Source organism: Gavia stellata, chromosome 7 (assembly GCF_030936135.1).
Source record: "Gavia stellata isolate bGavSte3 chromosome 7, bGavSte3.hap2, whole genome shotgun sequence".
NCBI lineage: Eukaryota > Metazoa > Chordata > Aves > Gaviiformes > Gaviidae > Gavia > Gavia stellata.
The window spans coordinates 20,943,769-20,959,391 of NC_082600.1; the positions used below are offsets into that span (position 1 = coordinate 20,943,769).

General features: G+C 36.0%; 1 protein-coding gene across 1 annotated transcript in view; it reads right to left on the minus strand.

Moving 5' to 3' along the window:
* The window catches only part of SPATA7 (spermatogenesis associated 7), a 44,138-nt gene that overhangs the window by 16,244 nt on the left and 12,271 nt on the right, over positions 1-15,623 (minus strand). Inside the window, exons 5-6 of the mRNA XM_059819514.1 lie at positions 14,021-14,068; positions 2,970-3,103 (exon numbers count right to left, since the gene is read on the minus strand). Coding sequence (XP_059675497.1) covers positions 2,970-3,103; positions 14,021-14,068 — 182 coding nt within the window. The remainder of the gene's footprint in view (positions 1-2,969; positions 3,104-14,020; positions 14,069-15,623) is intronic.

The window sequence follows — 15,623 nt, forward strand, 5'->3', positions numbered from 1 at the left end:
GAGAAATGCATGACACACCATAAACATCTGTCACATCTTAACCCACAGCTCTAGATGGAATTTTTTTATCTCTGTGATCAAAATACTCTCTTTTATTAAAATCATTGATTATTTCAAAAAGTCAGTAATAAAATCAAGGTAACCACAACAGAAGTAACTTTCTCAGTTCACTGCATATCATAGCAGATTCTCACATTACAGTAACTTTACATTTATAACTAGATATGACAAATAAAAAATTCACTGCTCTTGTGCATTTAAACCCGTGTACAAAACAGTCAAAAAGCAGGCCAGTCAGGTTCAAGACACATTATAGGTACTCAGTTCATAGTCAGCTCACTGTATAACAAAATACACTGACTAAATCACAGAGGTTTTAAGAATTGTGTAACATGTATTATATAATTTAGAGGGATTATTTTTACTTCTTTTTGGTTTTACCATGCACAAAGCACAGTCTCAATTGAAAACAATTTCTGTGCTCTATTGCAGCATTAAATAATAATAAATGCAGCTACATGATAAATGAAAATGATGAAATAAAGGCACCAGACTTACCGGAGTGCATAAAAAGTGAATGCTAATGAATGAAGCCTTTTGAAAACAGAAAGTCAGGTGCATACATCAAAGCTGGTTAGCATGTATTTAGCCTATAATCTAGTCAGACATTGACCTTGTCAGAGTTACAAGGTTTATTGTATTTTTATATACATATATATGTATGTTACTCTTAAATTGATATACATTTTACAAGAGCCATATTTTATTAGGCAAGAAATTATGCATTATGAAAATAATTTCTTTAACTTTTGTATTCTTACATTTAAAAGTAACTGTGGCAAAGCCAGGAGAATTCTACTTTTCTCTCTTTTTCTTACATTCCTTCTGTAATGTTGCAAGATGCTTATTAAGCACAGGACCACATTCTACTCTTGCCATTACCTCCTTGGAAACCTGGAGTATTCCAAAATTGACTGCTTCAAATTTGTGCTGATTCTCATCCCAACCCAGGAATATCCTAAGTAAACAAAACTATTTTTGGAGCAGTTCCACAAATAGAGGATATATAATCAGCTTTTTCCTAATGGCAACAGTGACAGCAATAATATGATTACTGTGTAGCAAAAATCCTCTACATTATCACATGCTTTAATAGACACCCTTAGAATTTGTTTTCCGACTGTCACCTATTGATATATCCTGATGGCTAGAGAAATACAGTTAGAATGGCTAACTCATCCTCACAGTGCATTAGAGGACATCTAATCATCCTCCCTTGGTGTATAACAAGCATAGGAAATCACTGTATATTTTGGCAAATGAAGTAAAGTTTAAATAGGGCTTCATTTTTAGCACAAAAATATGACAGCCCAATTACTTCCACTGCCTACCCTTCTATCAGAAGGCTCACTTACAGATCTTCACTTCTTACTGACTCACTAGTGCTCTTGTTTATACTACAGTGAAACATATTTTCTAAGTCCAGCAGTCAATGATTTGATTAACAAGTGCCAAATAGTATTTTAGTGAAGATTACTCTTTGCATTTGTAAAGTTAAAAAACCCCAAACCCTAGAGGCAAAAAAAATACCATATCCAAAAATTACTTTTTATGTGTAGTTAAACATTAATTTGGCAAGTCTCCCAACATCACTTTCTAAAATATACTTTTCAGCTGATAACTTGAAATTCAGACAGTTTGTTGAATTATACCCTGAGGCTAGCAAACATAAGGAAAGCTGCAGTTTCTGTTGGCATGATACAGACTACACTTTCAAGACAAATGTTGGTTGGAAGGACCTGTAAGTCATTAGAAGAACTGCGACAGGTATTATTTTAGAAAGACCTTGTTTTGCGAAAGAGTAAAACAAAGGAAAAAGCGACAGTCTATTATAATGCTATATTAAAGACCACAAGTGCATCCTTTCATTTTAAAGCTGAGAATTTATGCAGTAGAGACACATCTTAAGCATACTTGGTTTTGCAATGAAATAATTTAAGGAACTTCTCCTGCCCCCAGTTTGCAGAACATAACATGGAAGAACAAAAATAGTATTAATAAAAAATAAAATTTGGATTTTAAATATGACTTTTTCTCCCTCTTCTTATGCATGCCTGCTCTTTCATCTATAACTAAGAGCCATGTACTGAATTTCAAAGCATTATTTCTCTGCACTGCAATAAGGTCACACTCAGACTGCCTGCTGCAAAAACCAGTCCTACAGAGAGAAACTGATGGTGAGTTTTCTGTACTACTTGGAAATGTTCTCCAGCTCTATGGATATTTAAACAACACATGAAGTATTTTCTGTTAAAAATCAACAGAGTTAAAGCATCATTTTGTTTTAAGTTGCAATTGCTCTTTTACAGTGATGAAAAAGAGAATGTAATTTATTAGGCTATTTATTTATTTATTATTTGGAAGTATACAACACTTACCTGGATGAAATGCCAGCCAAAATAAGTGAACCTATGTATATAGACAGAAAAGCACTTATTTTGATGGCTTAAGTACGATTTTCACTTTCCATAACTGCAATTTAGGCATGTAGTATACTGTTAGATATGAAATGTATTTCCAAGGTAGGACTTTGGATACAGAAAAAAAATAGAAGATTCTCGATTCTTCTGCTAAGGAGGTTAGTGGTAACTAGAGTTCTGCCTTAGGAAACAGTAGAAAGCTCTGGAGAGACAGAGAGGACATGGGAATTTCAACTGAGATAAATGAGAGGATTCAAGGGTAACTAGAGCTTGAATCTACCACAAGCACTCTTCATCCAGATACCTGCCATCTTTGTCGGAAGACTGAGATGTGCATTTGGTGTTGGGCATACACCAGGAAGACCCGTGTCTATTTTCTGCTGCTTGAAATGTGCCAGCCCTCCCTCTAGAGCTGCTGCACAGCAGTGATCAGCTATCATGGGAGGCAAGTAGACTATGATATCTGCTAAACAAAATTAAAATATCTACCTTTCCAAAAGAGGATGGCAGCAGCCTTCCACTCTCTCTTGAGCTGGATCGGGAAGCAGTTTTACTCCCACTCATTTCCTCTTCACACCTGGCTATCTTCTTTTTCAGCTTCTCTCTTCTTTGCTGGTCAGCAACTTAGGAAAGAGACAAAGGTTGTCAGATCCAAACTGAAATATTATTCCTTTTTTGTCCTAAGTGATCTGAAAATATCATAGGGGTTTCCAATTGCTCAGCAAAGTCAGACTATTGAGATACGTTCCACTTCCAACATACAGCAATTATAAAAAATTACCTGTATTAGAAGAAAAATACTAAAAGTATGCTGGTAGCTGAAGCTGTATCTTAGCTGAAGCTGTACCTTTGCTTCCCTGAAGTATTCTCATCTCACAACTAATACACCACTATGCAGGAATTCCAAGATCAGTACTGCTAACAGAGCACTCTGCTCAAAAACTCACAAGTTTGCTCTCAATTTTTTACAGATAGAACCCCTTCGACTGTACTCTCATCCAGCATTTCAGAAAAAAACCCACGTTTACTGTTAGTAAATTCGACATGTAAAAAATCCATGCTCACACCATGGAAAAACAGCGTGTAGTCTCCCAAGTACAGAATTCCATAGCAAAACAAGCATGTTCATGTCAAGAACATAAAAAATGAAGGCAAACAATGTGAAAGGGCCACTGTCAGATCAGGAGGGGAAATTGTTATCAGTCTACATTGGTCTGCAGTAAAAGACCTTGTTCACAGTGTCCACACAGCACAGAAGATGGGTTAGGCATCTATGCCATCAGATAAAAAGAGGAGCCCAAAAGATAGGGAAATCTTCTGTGTTAGAGTTTGCTATCAGTCACCTACATCTGCTATCTTGCATAATACAGTCCAAAGTTTTTGTACATTATTAGCACCCAGGTGCCACAGATGAAGTTCACAAAGTTGAAAAATTCAAATGAGGCTGATGAAAAACATTAATAATTTCATTTCCAAATGGGAAACAAGAGGTTTTATATAAGCAAGCACACTTTTGAAGTCTGTCTACACAATGAAACCTGTTTTAACTCCTGACTACATTTCTCATTCACTTAACACAGACCAAAGACTATGAATTGTTTGTTTGATACAGACACACAGACAAAAATGCCTTTGCGGATTTCTTCTTTGGTTTCATAATGTATTTATATCACACTCTGGTATACCCCAATCTTCATACACACTACTATACTTAACGCATGGAAATGTAAATAACTTTGTGGATTGGTGTGGTACATTCTTCTAGACAGCTGAGAACTACAGCAATCTGAGGACGTTTAATCAACCTCTAAAATACATTCATCTGTGTACATTAACGCTACGACATGTTAATCTTTAGGAATTATTTAAGTATGTGTATTCCTTTTATTAAACATTTTAGTCCCCTTTTAAACTAGAAATTATTCTTTCAGATGCAAAATCCTTGCTCTCATTCCTCAGGGAAATCCCTCTTTCTCTTTCTTTCAATTCTTACAACTGATATCTAAAATACAAAGTAATTTCTTTTATGGCTGCTGATTTATTCAGCACATTCCATTAGAGTACTTACAATATGAAGTTGCATTTATTACTGGAAAAGCATTAGCTGAAGTTAAGATATGCTAAATTCTACAACTCTGAATTAAAAATATGCCTTGTAACAGAAGGAAAAAATATACTGTACCATTAAATAATTAAAACTCAATTATTTTTCCTCCTACACTAAATTATTATTATGTGGCTATTCTAAATTACTATTATTTCTAATTGTGTTTGTCTTAAAAGTTACAGACAAGCACACAAAAATTAGCTACAGGTCAGAAGTTTTATATGTTTGAGATAAATAATTACTCACGCTGGGCCAAGAAAGTGTGTCTCTGTGCACACATGCGTGGAAGCTGTAAAAACTCAAGTCTTGCCTACTGCTCAGGTAAAATGGTGACAGCTGAAATGAGTTTTGAATAAATTTCTAGGGAAACAATGAATGAATGAGAGCTCTACAAAGCAAAAATGCAAATCATACAGATATATGGGTGTCTCATTTTGTAAGTGCGAGTAGATGCGTGAAACAGAAATTTCCTTACACTCAAGTGCTTAGGTGGAAAGTGGGTTTGTCCAGGACAGGACAGCCTTAATCACTTTACTGCATGTTCTACCAGCATACCATGGCTAAACAGGAATTTCTGGGCAAAGTACAAAGCAGTGTGAGTATTATTGCAAAACTGAGCTCTCATGTTGTCCTTACTCTGCTCTTTACAGGATAAAGTCTGAGATTTAACATACATGGACAGACTGTGCCTTTACTACTTGCATTCAAAGCTATAAAAGCCAACTACTACAAACCTCCCCCAGGACTGTGTGCTACGACTCTTCTCAGCCAAAGCACGGCTTGTGCCCATGAGTAAAGAAAGAACAGTAAGTATGCCAGCTAAGGCTATCTTTGGATGTCAGAATGACCCAGTGGGACTGCTGTCACCTGCATGGGAAATGTAAAGTCTTTGCCTTGCACCAGTCATATAGTGAGCTTAGCTCAGCTAATCTATTAAGTGCATTCCAAAAGCTATAAATTCACTCACGCGTACCGAAAGGCAGAGCAGACATATGCAAAAGAGAACAGCAGAAAATCCCAGCAGTGTACCCATCCTGTTGCCAAATTAGGGAATTTTCAGGCTAGATAGGCTGTAAAAGCTAGGAATTGTGAAACCAGCAAAGCAAGAGATAAAGAAATCTGTCTTGAAAAGAGTTAATGTAGATGTAAACAGACAGCTAGATGTAAGTTAGGATAGTCCTGAGGCAGTCAGCAAGTAACACAGACAAGGGTATGGGTACAGGCACAAAAACATGCATGCTGCCTACCTCCCCTTACTTCACGTCCTTTCCCCAAGCAGGGACTGGAGAATCCAGTCTTTCCATTTGACTTTAGCCAGAGAACGGTATCATACAAATGGCACTAATTACAGTATTACAACTGATGGGACCTGAAGATACTTAAGGCTTAAGGATACTTAACCACTGTCTTGCAACTGTGAATATATTAAATGCAGAAAGAATGAGACCAGCATTCAGGAAGAAACATGCAGTTTTAAAAGGGAGATTTATCTGTTAATTGGAAAGGTTGCTCACTGTTGAAGACATCATCTGCTTCAAATCAATCACAGATATAGCTTCTTTATTTTTCAGTGAGGTTAATAAACCAAATTTGACAAGAGTGCCCATGGCATACTTTCATAGACTACTGGGAAGTAAACATCAGCTGCATTTCTTAACAGATACTTAATAATTTCACTGCAAGTAGCTTCTACTGTACATTGGCACCAGAAACATATCACATTTGTAGAGTTAAATATTGGAAAAGTTCAAGACAATAAGTATCTTGTGACAAATAAAAGAAAAAAGAAAACCACTGGGTTTTTTTCATCTCTTTAAAAAGGGAAAATTAAATGTTTAGGAATAAAAAAAATACAGTCTATAGATCCAAATAACATGAGTCCCTTTTAAAGCCTTATTAGGGACTTTGAGATTAATTATATCTCATTAACTGCTGTGCTCAAAACCACCACAACGATTTATAGTATAGTGAAGAAAAAATGTCTCAGAGTATAAAAAAGTAGGGATTTTTGTATATCACATAAATTCAGCCTGTGAAACTAAATTCCATAACTTATTGCACCCACCCCATGAATCTGTTCTCTAAATTCTGTTGTAAAGGAGAGGAAGCAAAAGAAAGACCATAAATTTTAGAAGTTAAACTGTAGCATTTTCCATAAAGAGCTACCTATAAAATGGTCATCAATCTGTCACAGAAGTAACACTTTTGCCTAGGCGAATACCCTTTTCGCAGAGTACACTACACTTCCAAAGCAGAGATCACGTTGTTTTATTTCCCTGTTAGAATCCTCCCTCTGTAGGCTTGATTCTTTTTTGCTTAAGCCTAGGCTGCAGCAGTATTTCTAGACACACGCTTAGAGTTATAAAACAGATGTCATAAACCTGGAAGAAACAAAATAATCATACATACCACACTCCTAAGCAGCTTGAAAGCTCTGTGCTTATAAGGACAGTACGATTTGGAATGCCAGCAGTTGTCCTTTGCTCTGAATTTCCAATCTCTAAATTTATCATATATCATATCACAGTACGATTGGCACTTAACCTTCAAGTTATTTCATTTTTGATGTAAATAATCCATGGCAGACAATGAAATATTAAGTTAAATTTAAATTGAGTTCAGCTTGCAGAACAATGTATCTCAAAACAATTGTCCAACACTAAGCATTTCTCCATTGTGTTTTTATATCAACTATTTTTGCAGTAACACACTTCTGGTGACTATTTCCCTTATGAATTCTCTTAGATAAACAATGCAACCATCAACTTCATTTCTGCTAAGCTTGAAGTGCCTGCAGTGACCATAATTAAAGTGTTCAGCATATCAGTTGGTGATATTACTTCTGCAAGTAAGCTCTTCCTTCTGTGAGAATTTTTACTATAAGCTTCCTAGCTCTATACAAATCCCCAACACACCATGATTTAAGCACCTGGGTGAGATCTCATCAAATGCAAATTGAATTTTGCCATTGGGTGTGAAGTTTGGGTTTCTCATGAGTCTAAATCTAAATTTCTTAACACAGACATTCTAATTTTCATAACTCTAAGAGACAATCCTGCAGTCCTCCTTCACACACATTATCAGTAGCACTGTTTCATCAAATAAGGGAGAAATCACCATAAAAAAAAGTAACAAAGAATTTATTAACGGCTTGATACTACAGCCTTGCTTGTATCAAATAGAAAGTAATGTTTGTAGCAGGCTATGCACTTCAGAAGTGTGATACTGCTTGGCAAAGCTACTAATAGTAAAATTTGGCCATTGCTAAAGCTTGGAAATAAAGCCTAACAGTGAGACATGAATCTTGCAGAGGAATTTCAGGAGAGGCTAGAAGCACAGGATTATCCCAAATCCATCCACCTCCCAATCCATCCTCCTTGTATGGGTTTCTCATCCAACAGACATCTCGTAGATACTTCTGTCAGCTGTATGAAGAATACAGCAGCCTGTGCACAGCCTACTACATGGAAATTGTGAAATGCTGCACCAACACTGAGGAAAACTTCTGAGCCTGCTCAAGTAAACCTCCATTTGTGTACCCTAGAGAGAAGTCCATCTGGCTTCTAGGTGGGCTTGGACAGGGGATTTTGTCTCAGAATACCACTGGGACAGCCTCCAAGGACAATGTAGACATATTGTACTGAGCTAATGCTGAGAAAAAGTGGAAAGCATAATTTTATTCCTGTTCTCTGGTATGCTATAGCTATTTTTTGATCCTCAGTAATAGTGGAAAATGGTATAAAAACAACAAACCCCCAGTGGACAGATGGTAAAGCCGGGTAAATTCAATTAAAAATCAGGGACACATTTTCAATAATAATGATGATTAACTACTGAAACAACTACAAAAAGAAACTATGTTTTTTCTATTTCTTGACCTTTACAGGTCAAGACTGCAGGGCTTTCTTGTTTATGTGCTTTATTTACCATATTCAGTATGGTTCTTGAGTTCCATATTAGCACAACTGGATGAAATTTTTGGTCTGCTTAATTCATGGTGTCAGACTAGATGATCTAATGTCTTTTCGAAACTACAAACTCTGTGAAAAATGTATTTTTGATGTAGTGTATACATATCGAAAATTAATTACCTCTCATAAAAAAGAAAGAAAACCTTTCTGTAGAAGAAACTTCAAAATAAGTAACTACTGCAAAAAGAAAGTAAAATTACTACAGTACAGGTTCATAATGATTTTTTTTTTTTTAACACAGTGGGTTTTCCTGCTCTCCAAAAATTCAGACTTGATAAATATACTAGGAACATCTTTCCAAAGACATACGAGAACTCTGAAAAGATACACGTTAGAATTAGCTGAGTGTTTAACTTTAAAGAACTTATATTAGTTGCTTGTAACTTTCATTTTCAGAAATACATACATAAGGACAATACTCAATAGAAAAGTCAAGAATCAAAGATGGGGAGATTTTGTGAAAGCTTCCTGTAAAACAGCAGCAACAACAAAATACGTAAGACAGATTTTCATAGATCTCTGCTTTTCACAGCATAAAGGGTAGACAGATACAATGTAAAATATGTGATCACACGAAAAATTAAAATTTAAATACAGAATTATTTAAGAATATGTATTTCTTGATATTTCTACTTGAACCTAACCCCCCAAAAAGTAGAAAAACAACATTACTGATCAGTCTGAATTGTTGTCTCTCCCCATCTCTCAAACCACTCCCCCCACCCCAAGTATTCAAGTTCCATCATGCTAAAACAGATTTCTGGTGGGTAACTTCTCAGAATGCGCTGCGCTTTTTTTTCCCCCTTCTTCTTCCCCCCCCGCCCCCTCGGTATCAAAAAGACTTGCATTCCCAAGCACACTAATCACTGGGTTCAGGCTGTACTATCAATATGCCCTGTGGAAAAACCTCTAAACATATGGGTTGAAAAGTTAGTACTGTTAGAAACCAGGCATGTGTAGCAGCAGCTGTCTTACTTGGCATAGCTTTTGTCAATTCTTCTGGCACAAATTCCACAACTACAGACTTCTAATGGCCACTGGTATCAATCAACATGCTTAGACTAATTCTGAACATAGAAGTTTCACATTTCAAGAAGTTTCACATTTTAACAACTATTTTAAGTCAATAAGGCTGATCTAATACACAAGAACATGCTCACTGCTAGCCCAGTGGCATGGCAGCTTGCCTACTTTGCTGCCAGCTAAGATACCAGGAAAAGAACAGTGGAAACTAAATCCACTTTAAGGACAGAACACATTCAGTTGGCCAGGGAGAATGCCAACTACAGTATCATGTTTAATTCTTAAACACTAATGACTGATTCATGGCAACAACCCCAAAGGGAAATACTCACCTGCTATTTTAGCAGCACATGAAGCACATTTCCACGGGATGTTTTTTAACATTATCTGCAGGAACTCTGTTTTGTAACTCTATGCTATTAATAAATCTCAGCATTTCAAACTGAAAATTGACCTCCCTTCCCAAATCTCTTTAGAAATAGAGGAGGAACAGAAACCCTTTCTTGGAATGCAATAAGTAATATGACAAGGACTACAAAAAGAAAAAAGTAATAATATGCTTCAGCTGAAGCAATGACAGGCACAGAACTACTGGAGGAATAAAGCTGTAAGCCCCTAGACTATAGAGATTCCCTCAATATTCAGTCATATTGGTGCTGCAACTGTGCCTGCGCAAATGGTGTGTCCCATCTCCAGCAAGAAAAAAGAAATTGGTCTGAAAATATTCTAAAAATCCTTTTCCCTTACTTTCTTCCTCAGTGCATTTTCAATGCTCTTACTGCCTGAGCTACTGGCTGTCATCTCTGCATAATCTGTTTCATAAAAGACTGAGGAAGAAAAACTACTCTCCAGTGGATTGCCAGAGACACTATTAATGATACCTTGCACTGAGCTTAACACCTGAACACATAACACTTGGTTGCGCTGTTATTACAGTACAGAAATCTGTAGTTCTTGATGAACAATGCATAGAACAGTAGGAAAAAACCCCAACCACTCTAATTCTAGGTATGAAATAAATCAAAATAATTTTACATTTCATTCTAAATATCTAGCGTTTATAAGAATAGTGCAGATACTGTACAAGGGATGCCTGAGTAGTCTTAACCTTAAATACCCTGAAAGCAGTGAGACCAATAATGAAGAATTTGAAAGTAGATGTGCCCCACAGAATTATCCATTTGCTAACTCTGCACAAATTTCAGCCTGTGTGGCAGAGTTTCTTATCTGTTTATAAAGTGATCTCAGTCAGATGACAAAATATATGAAGAAAGCAAGTCAGAAAGAAAATATCAGTTACATGCACACATTGAGTATAGATATTAATCCTCAAAGATTTTTATTAAGAAAGGATAGTCTTAAGTATCTGGTACAAACGCATACACAAAAATCCTGGACCTACTGCAGTTGAGACACTTTTGTTGTTGACCATCACAAAACAACAATTTCAACTATGGCATCTAAACCCCTTATTATATTCCACCATTCAAGATTTGCCTTTTAAAACTGGAATTACCAGGACAAATGCTTTCAGGTAAATTCAGTTCTAATCCTGACAGTGTTTGAATTAAACATCTGGAAAAGTCTTTTAGCTACATAGATATTGCAACATGGGAACAGGTTACTCAGGTTGCTGAATCTCCATCCCTGGAGGTTTCCAAGACTTGGCTGACTGATCTAGTGTTGGCAGAAGTCCTATCTTGAGCAGGAAACTCAAGGAGGACTAAAAGACCTCCGAAGGTCCCTTACAATGAACATTTTTGTGATTCCATGAAGGCAGGTACATGACAGAAGTTGAGCTTCCAACACATCACGAGAAATGACAACACATACAGACTAAGCTGTTGAAGAGAAATCACTAGACAGGAAATCTATGAACCAGTGTCTCGCATTTCTATTGGGTAGAAAGACCCTCTTCTGAAATGGTAAACAGAACCAGCAAGCAAGCTATATAACTTCTAGCCTTATGTCTGGGGCAAGTGCTGAACTCCAGTGAAATCAGATGTTGAGACATTTCTCTTGCTCTTGCAGAAAAAAAAAAAAAGGGAATCTTCTACTGCAAGAAAAGTAAGTGTTTGTAGCATTTTATGCACACAATTTAAGATGAAAATGTAATTAGGAATTGTTTTCAGCATTGCAAAGTAAAAACGCTACATTGAGGAATACTCTAATAAAAAGATACTGTTTACATAAGTTTGCTTTATTACTTTGCTTTCTATCTTTCACTCAGCACTCTCACTTTTATTAGAGAACATGAAGCACCTCACAAAATAAAACCTGAAAACTGGGGCAGAGACATAATACTGACTTGAGAAGCCACTTTTAGGGGAAAAAAAATGCAACATTGTTTATTGCTTTGTTAAACAGATTTTTGAAAATGGCAAATTCATTGTCACTTTATAATTGCACAATTCCTCTCAGTGCAGAACATCAAGCAAACAAACTATATTTTAGAACTTTGCTAAATCTAAGGAGAGAAAGCTCTAACCACACTGGATACTTCTTGGTCTCCCAGATGAGTAAGTCCAGCGTTTCTTCCAAATTAATTCTATGCTACTCACTAGGACCCCAATCCTTGATCTGTGATGCTCAGCTTCACTTTATGAGCTAGCTCTATTTTGGGAATATAATAAATTTACACTAAGTAACAGTTGGCACTCCCAAGTCTTAGGCTAGAATAACAGCAGGTAAATTGAGGAATTTTTTTTTGTTATCAAAGGCTTTCTTTTTTTTTTTTTTCCCTAGCTTCAATTGTTTTTCCTTTGTGAACAGGAAACATCTTCTAGGGCTCTGTTGGTTGTATGCATGTTGTAATAAGATAAAACACAGCAGCAGCTTTTTCCAGCCCAGTTTGAAAATAGGTGAAAGAGCAATTTAGCGAGGATTTAGTGTACCAGTTTTATCAAACAGATGGGTAAAAACAAAAGCAGCAACAAAGGTGAAATGTTTCCGTCACACCCTGTATAGGAGATTAATGTTCTGTCTGTGACCAGGACAGAGTTACATAGTCAGACACCAGTCTGAGTGAGATGAACTGAAAGAGGAACATATTGCACAAAGCCTTGCTATCTGAAATGGAAATTTCCTCACTACAGAGCACACCTGCTAGTGTCATGACAATTATCTGTTAAGGTTAAGGCACTGTCGCCGTCTCCCAAAATGAGCTCATTATTCAGGGAAACTCATTCTGGTGTGAAACACACGAACTATCAGCTCAGAAGCATTCTATCTGCAAAGACAGCACACTCTAAAGTAAGTGGGCATTTGTTGGTATTGAGAAAGACCCAAGACCTGAAAAGTTATGGAAGAATAATTGTTAATTAGGGAACCTAAGAAAGATTCTAGCAGATGCAGAAAGAAAGGCTATGTGAGAGTTGTTTTACACAAACATGTAAGTGTAAATTTTCTTCTTACACCAACCCTGTATTTTCATGCTTGTTTCAAAGCAAATCTTGGTAGAGCTGGAGCATAAGAAGGAAGACTTTTTTCAGATCACTCTGCAGAACAGGTGATCTAAAATTCCTAGTGCAAGCTGCAGACTCTAGATATCCCTGCAATACTGTTGCTGCTTGTGCTGCACCTTTTGAAAGCAGGAAAAGGCAAGCTGACATACAGCATCTTTGATCCTGGTGCAGCTTGTTGTTTAATTCAGGACTTCTGCATCCTAAAAGAATACTTCAATTTTTGCCAGTATCTCAGCAGTTGTAACTAAATATTGAATTGGAGAAAAAAGAACTTTCTCTAATTGCATTAGTGAAAAAGACAGATAGATAACAGAAATATACCTTTGTTATTTCGATGAACAGCTGCTATTTATCCCCTTTGACTAATACACTTCCTTTAGTATTCCATAAATCAATGATTTGAAAGTATTCAGCTAACACTATGAAGGCAAGGCTACAGTACTGATATCTTTAAACAGTGTTAAGAAATGAGACAACTCCCAGAAAAAGTAACTGCAGTTTAATCCAGGCTGTGTGCTTATAACAGGCTCTGTTTTCTGCAAAATGGAACGAGAAGTTTCAGTCCTGGTCCCCAGACGCCCACATCCCCAAAATTCCTCTCGACCTTGCACTAGTAACTCTCTTCTTGAAAGTTCAAGCTTACATCATATCAGAAGAAAGGAGAGAGAAAATGCTGAAATTCTCCTTATGTGCTCCATTAACTGTATGGATGAAAAGAATCCTAAGCAAAATTAATTGTGATCCTAAGCACAACTAATCACTGACAGACTAGGTCCATCTCACTAGCATTACATTCACTGCAGATTCTTATAAATAGCTCAAGCAGTATATAAAAAGCTGAAGAAACAAGCAGATACACAAATGCTTTATTAAGGGTTATATTCTATTGTTACAATTCTATTCCTCTGACTCTTTTGTTTTGTTAAGTTAGTTTTACAGAAGCTTTTGCAGAATTAACGTAACACAAATACTTACGTTTGATGCTGGTCAACCTACTTTTGGGTACTGAACAGTCTACAGCTGCTGAAAATAAGAAAAAAATGTGAGTGATTCAATATTTACTTAGTATTTGTGATGGCTAGAAAAAAGTATCAGTAAAACAACACAGAACAAAGACAATTTAATTAGAACACAGCAATTTTTCTCTATTTTAAAATACACTAGTTACTGTGTATTTAAAGTATTAGATTGATATTAATACAGTCAGAGAATTTTTGAGATGAAGATGTTAAAGTAAAATATGTATTTGAAGGAAGACTCATCACTTAAATAAAGATTCCTTACAAAAGTTTTCTACACGTTTTGTGCTGATGGCATTTAACTGCACACCTGAGGATACTGAGTATGTTACATGGTAGAGAGATGACAGTGTATTTGTGAGCATGGACTCTGGCAGAATCCGAAGCCGCAGTGTACCTCTCCCTAAAGCAGACATTAAGAAAAGGAAGGATAATGAAGAGAATCAGCAGAATCACCTCCAAAACCCTATTTCTGAAAATACCTAGAAAAAGAGTGTACAATGTTTTGGGAGGCATTCAAAAAACATTTCTCTCATAACTCATATCCTTGCAACCTCTTATGCATTTAATTTAAATATGCAGGACAGCCTGCCAAGCCCTAGCATTCGTATCTCTAGGGCTAAGATCCCCAAGACAAGTTTATGCTATGACGAATGAAAATAGGCTGTGAACTGTAAACAACATTAACAACTCTACAGACTTTTCTTAGCTCTATGCATGATATTAACTTTTTAAATACAGTACTTCATACTCCTTATATGACCTTCAAAAAAATCACTTTGGCTGTAATACAGTTTGTTTTCAGTTATAGCACTGACAACGGGGTATTGTCAGTTCATAGTGGAGTAAACACACATTTATAAATCTGAAAAATTTTTGATCAGGATCTCACCATAATTGAGAAACATACAAATATGTACAAGTTCAATAGGCTTTTAAGTTCCAGATTTCATAATATTTGTCTTTTGATAAATATAAGTACCTTCTTACATAAGTATGATAAAGTACTTTAAGTATAAGTAAGTATGATAAGTATAGCAGTATGATCTTTTGATCTTTCAATTAATGTAAATACCTCACCATTAAAATATGTGAAAAAATCATATACATATTTATTGCTCAATAATACAGATTAGTAACACGATTTTCTCATTTGCAAACACATGGGGCAATTTTCAAAGTCCTTAAAACTACCTAATGCCATTGATTGAAATATGAACAAAAAATAATGAACGTTTTTAAATAAAAAGAAAAAAAGAAAAGACTCAGTGGTCTGAGTCTAACTGAAAATGTTCTGCATTTATTCCTAAAATAAATTCTGTACACTTGCTATTGCAACTATGCCCACGATTTTCAGTTCAGCATATTATTTCTTAATTCATTATTTCATCAAAAGCAGAATGAAGAGAATACAGCACAAAGTACCCTAAAATTAAAGTAGTATCTTTGGTAGCACTTAAGGAAAATGTTTTCATACAAAACTTTCCATTCCAATAATACAAAAATATTACTAAGTAGCAGCTGTATCTCCTTGCTGACATCAGTCTGAGTATGAGACA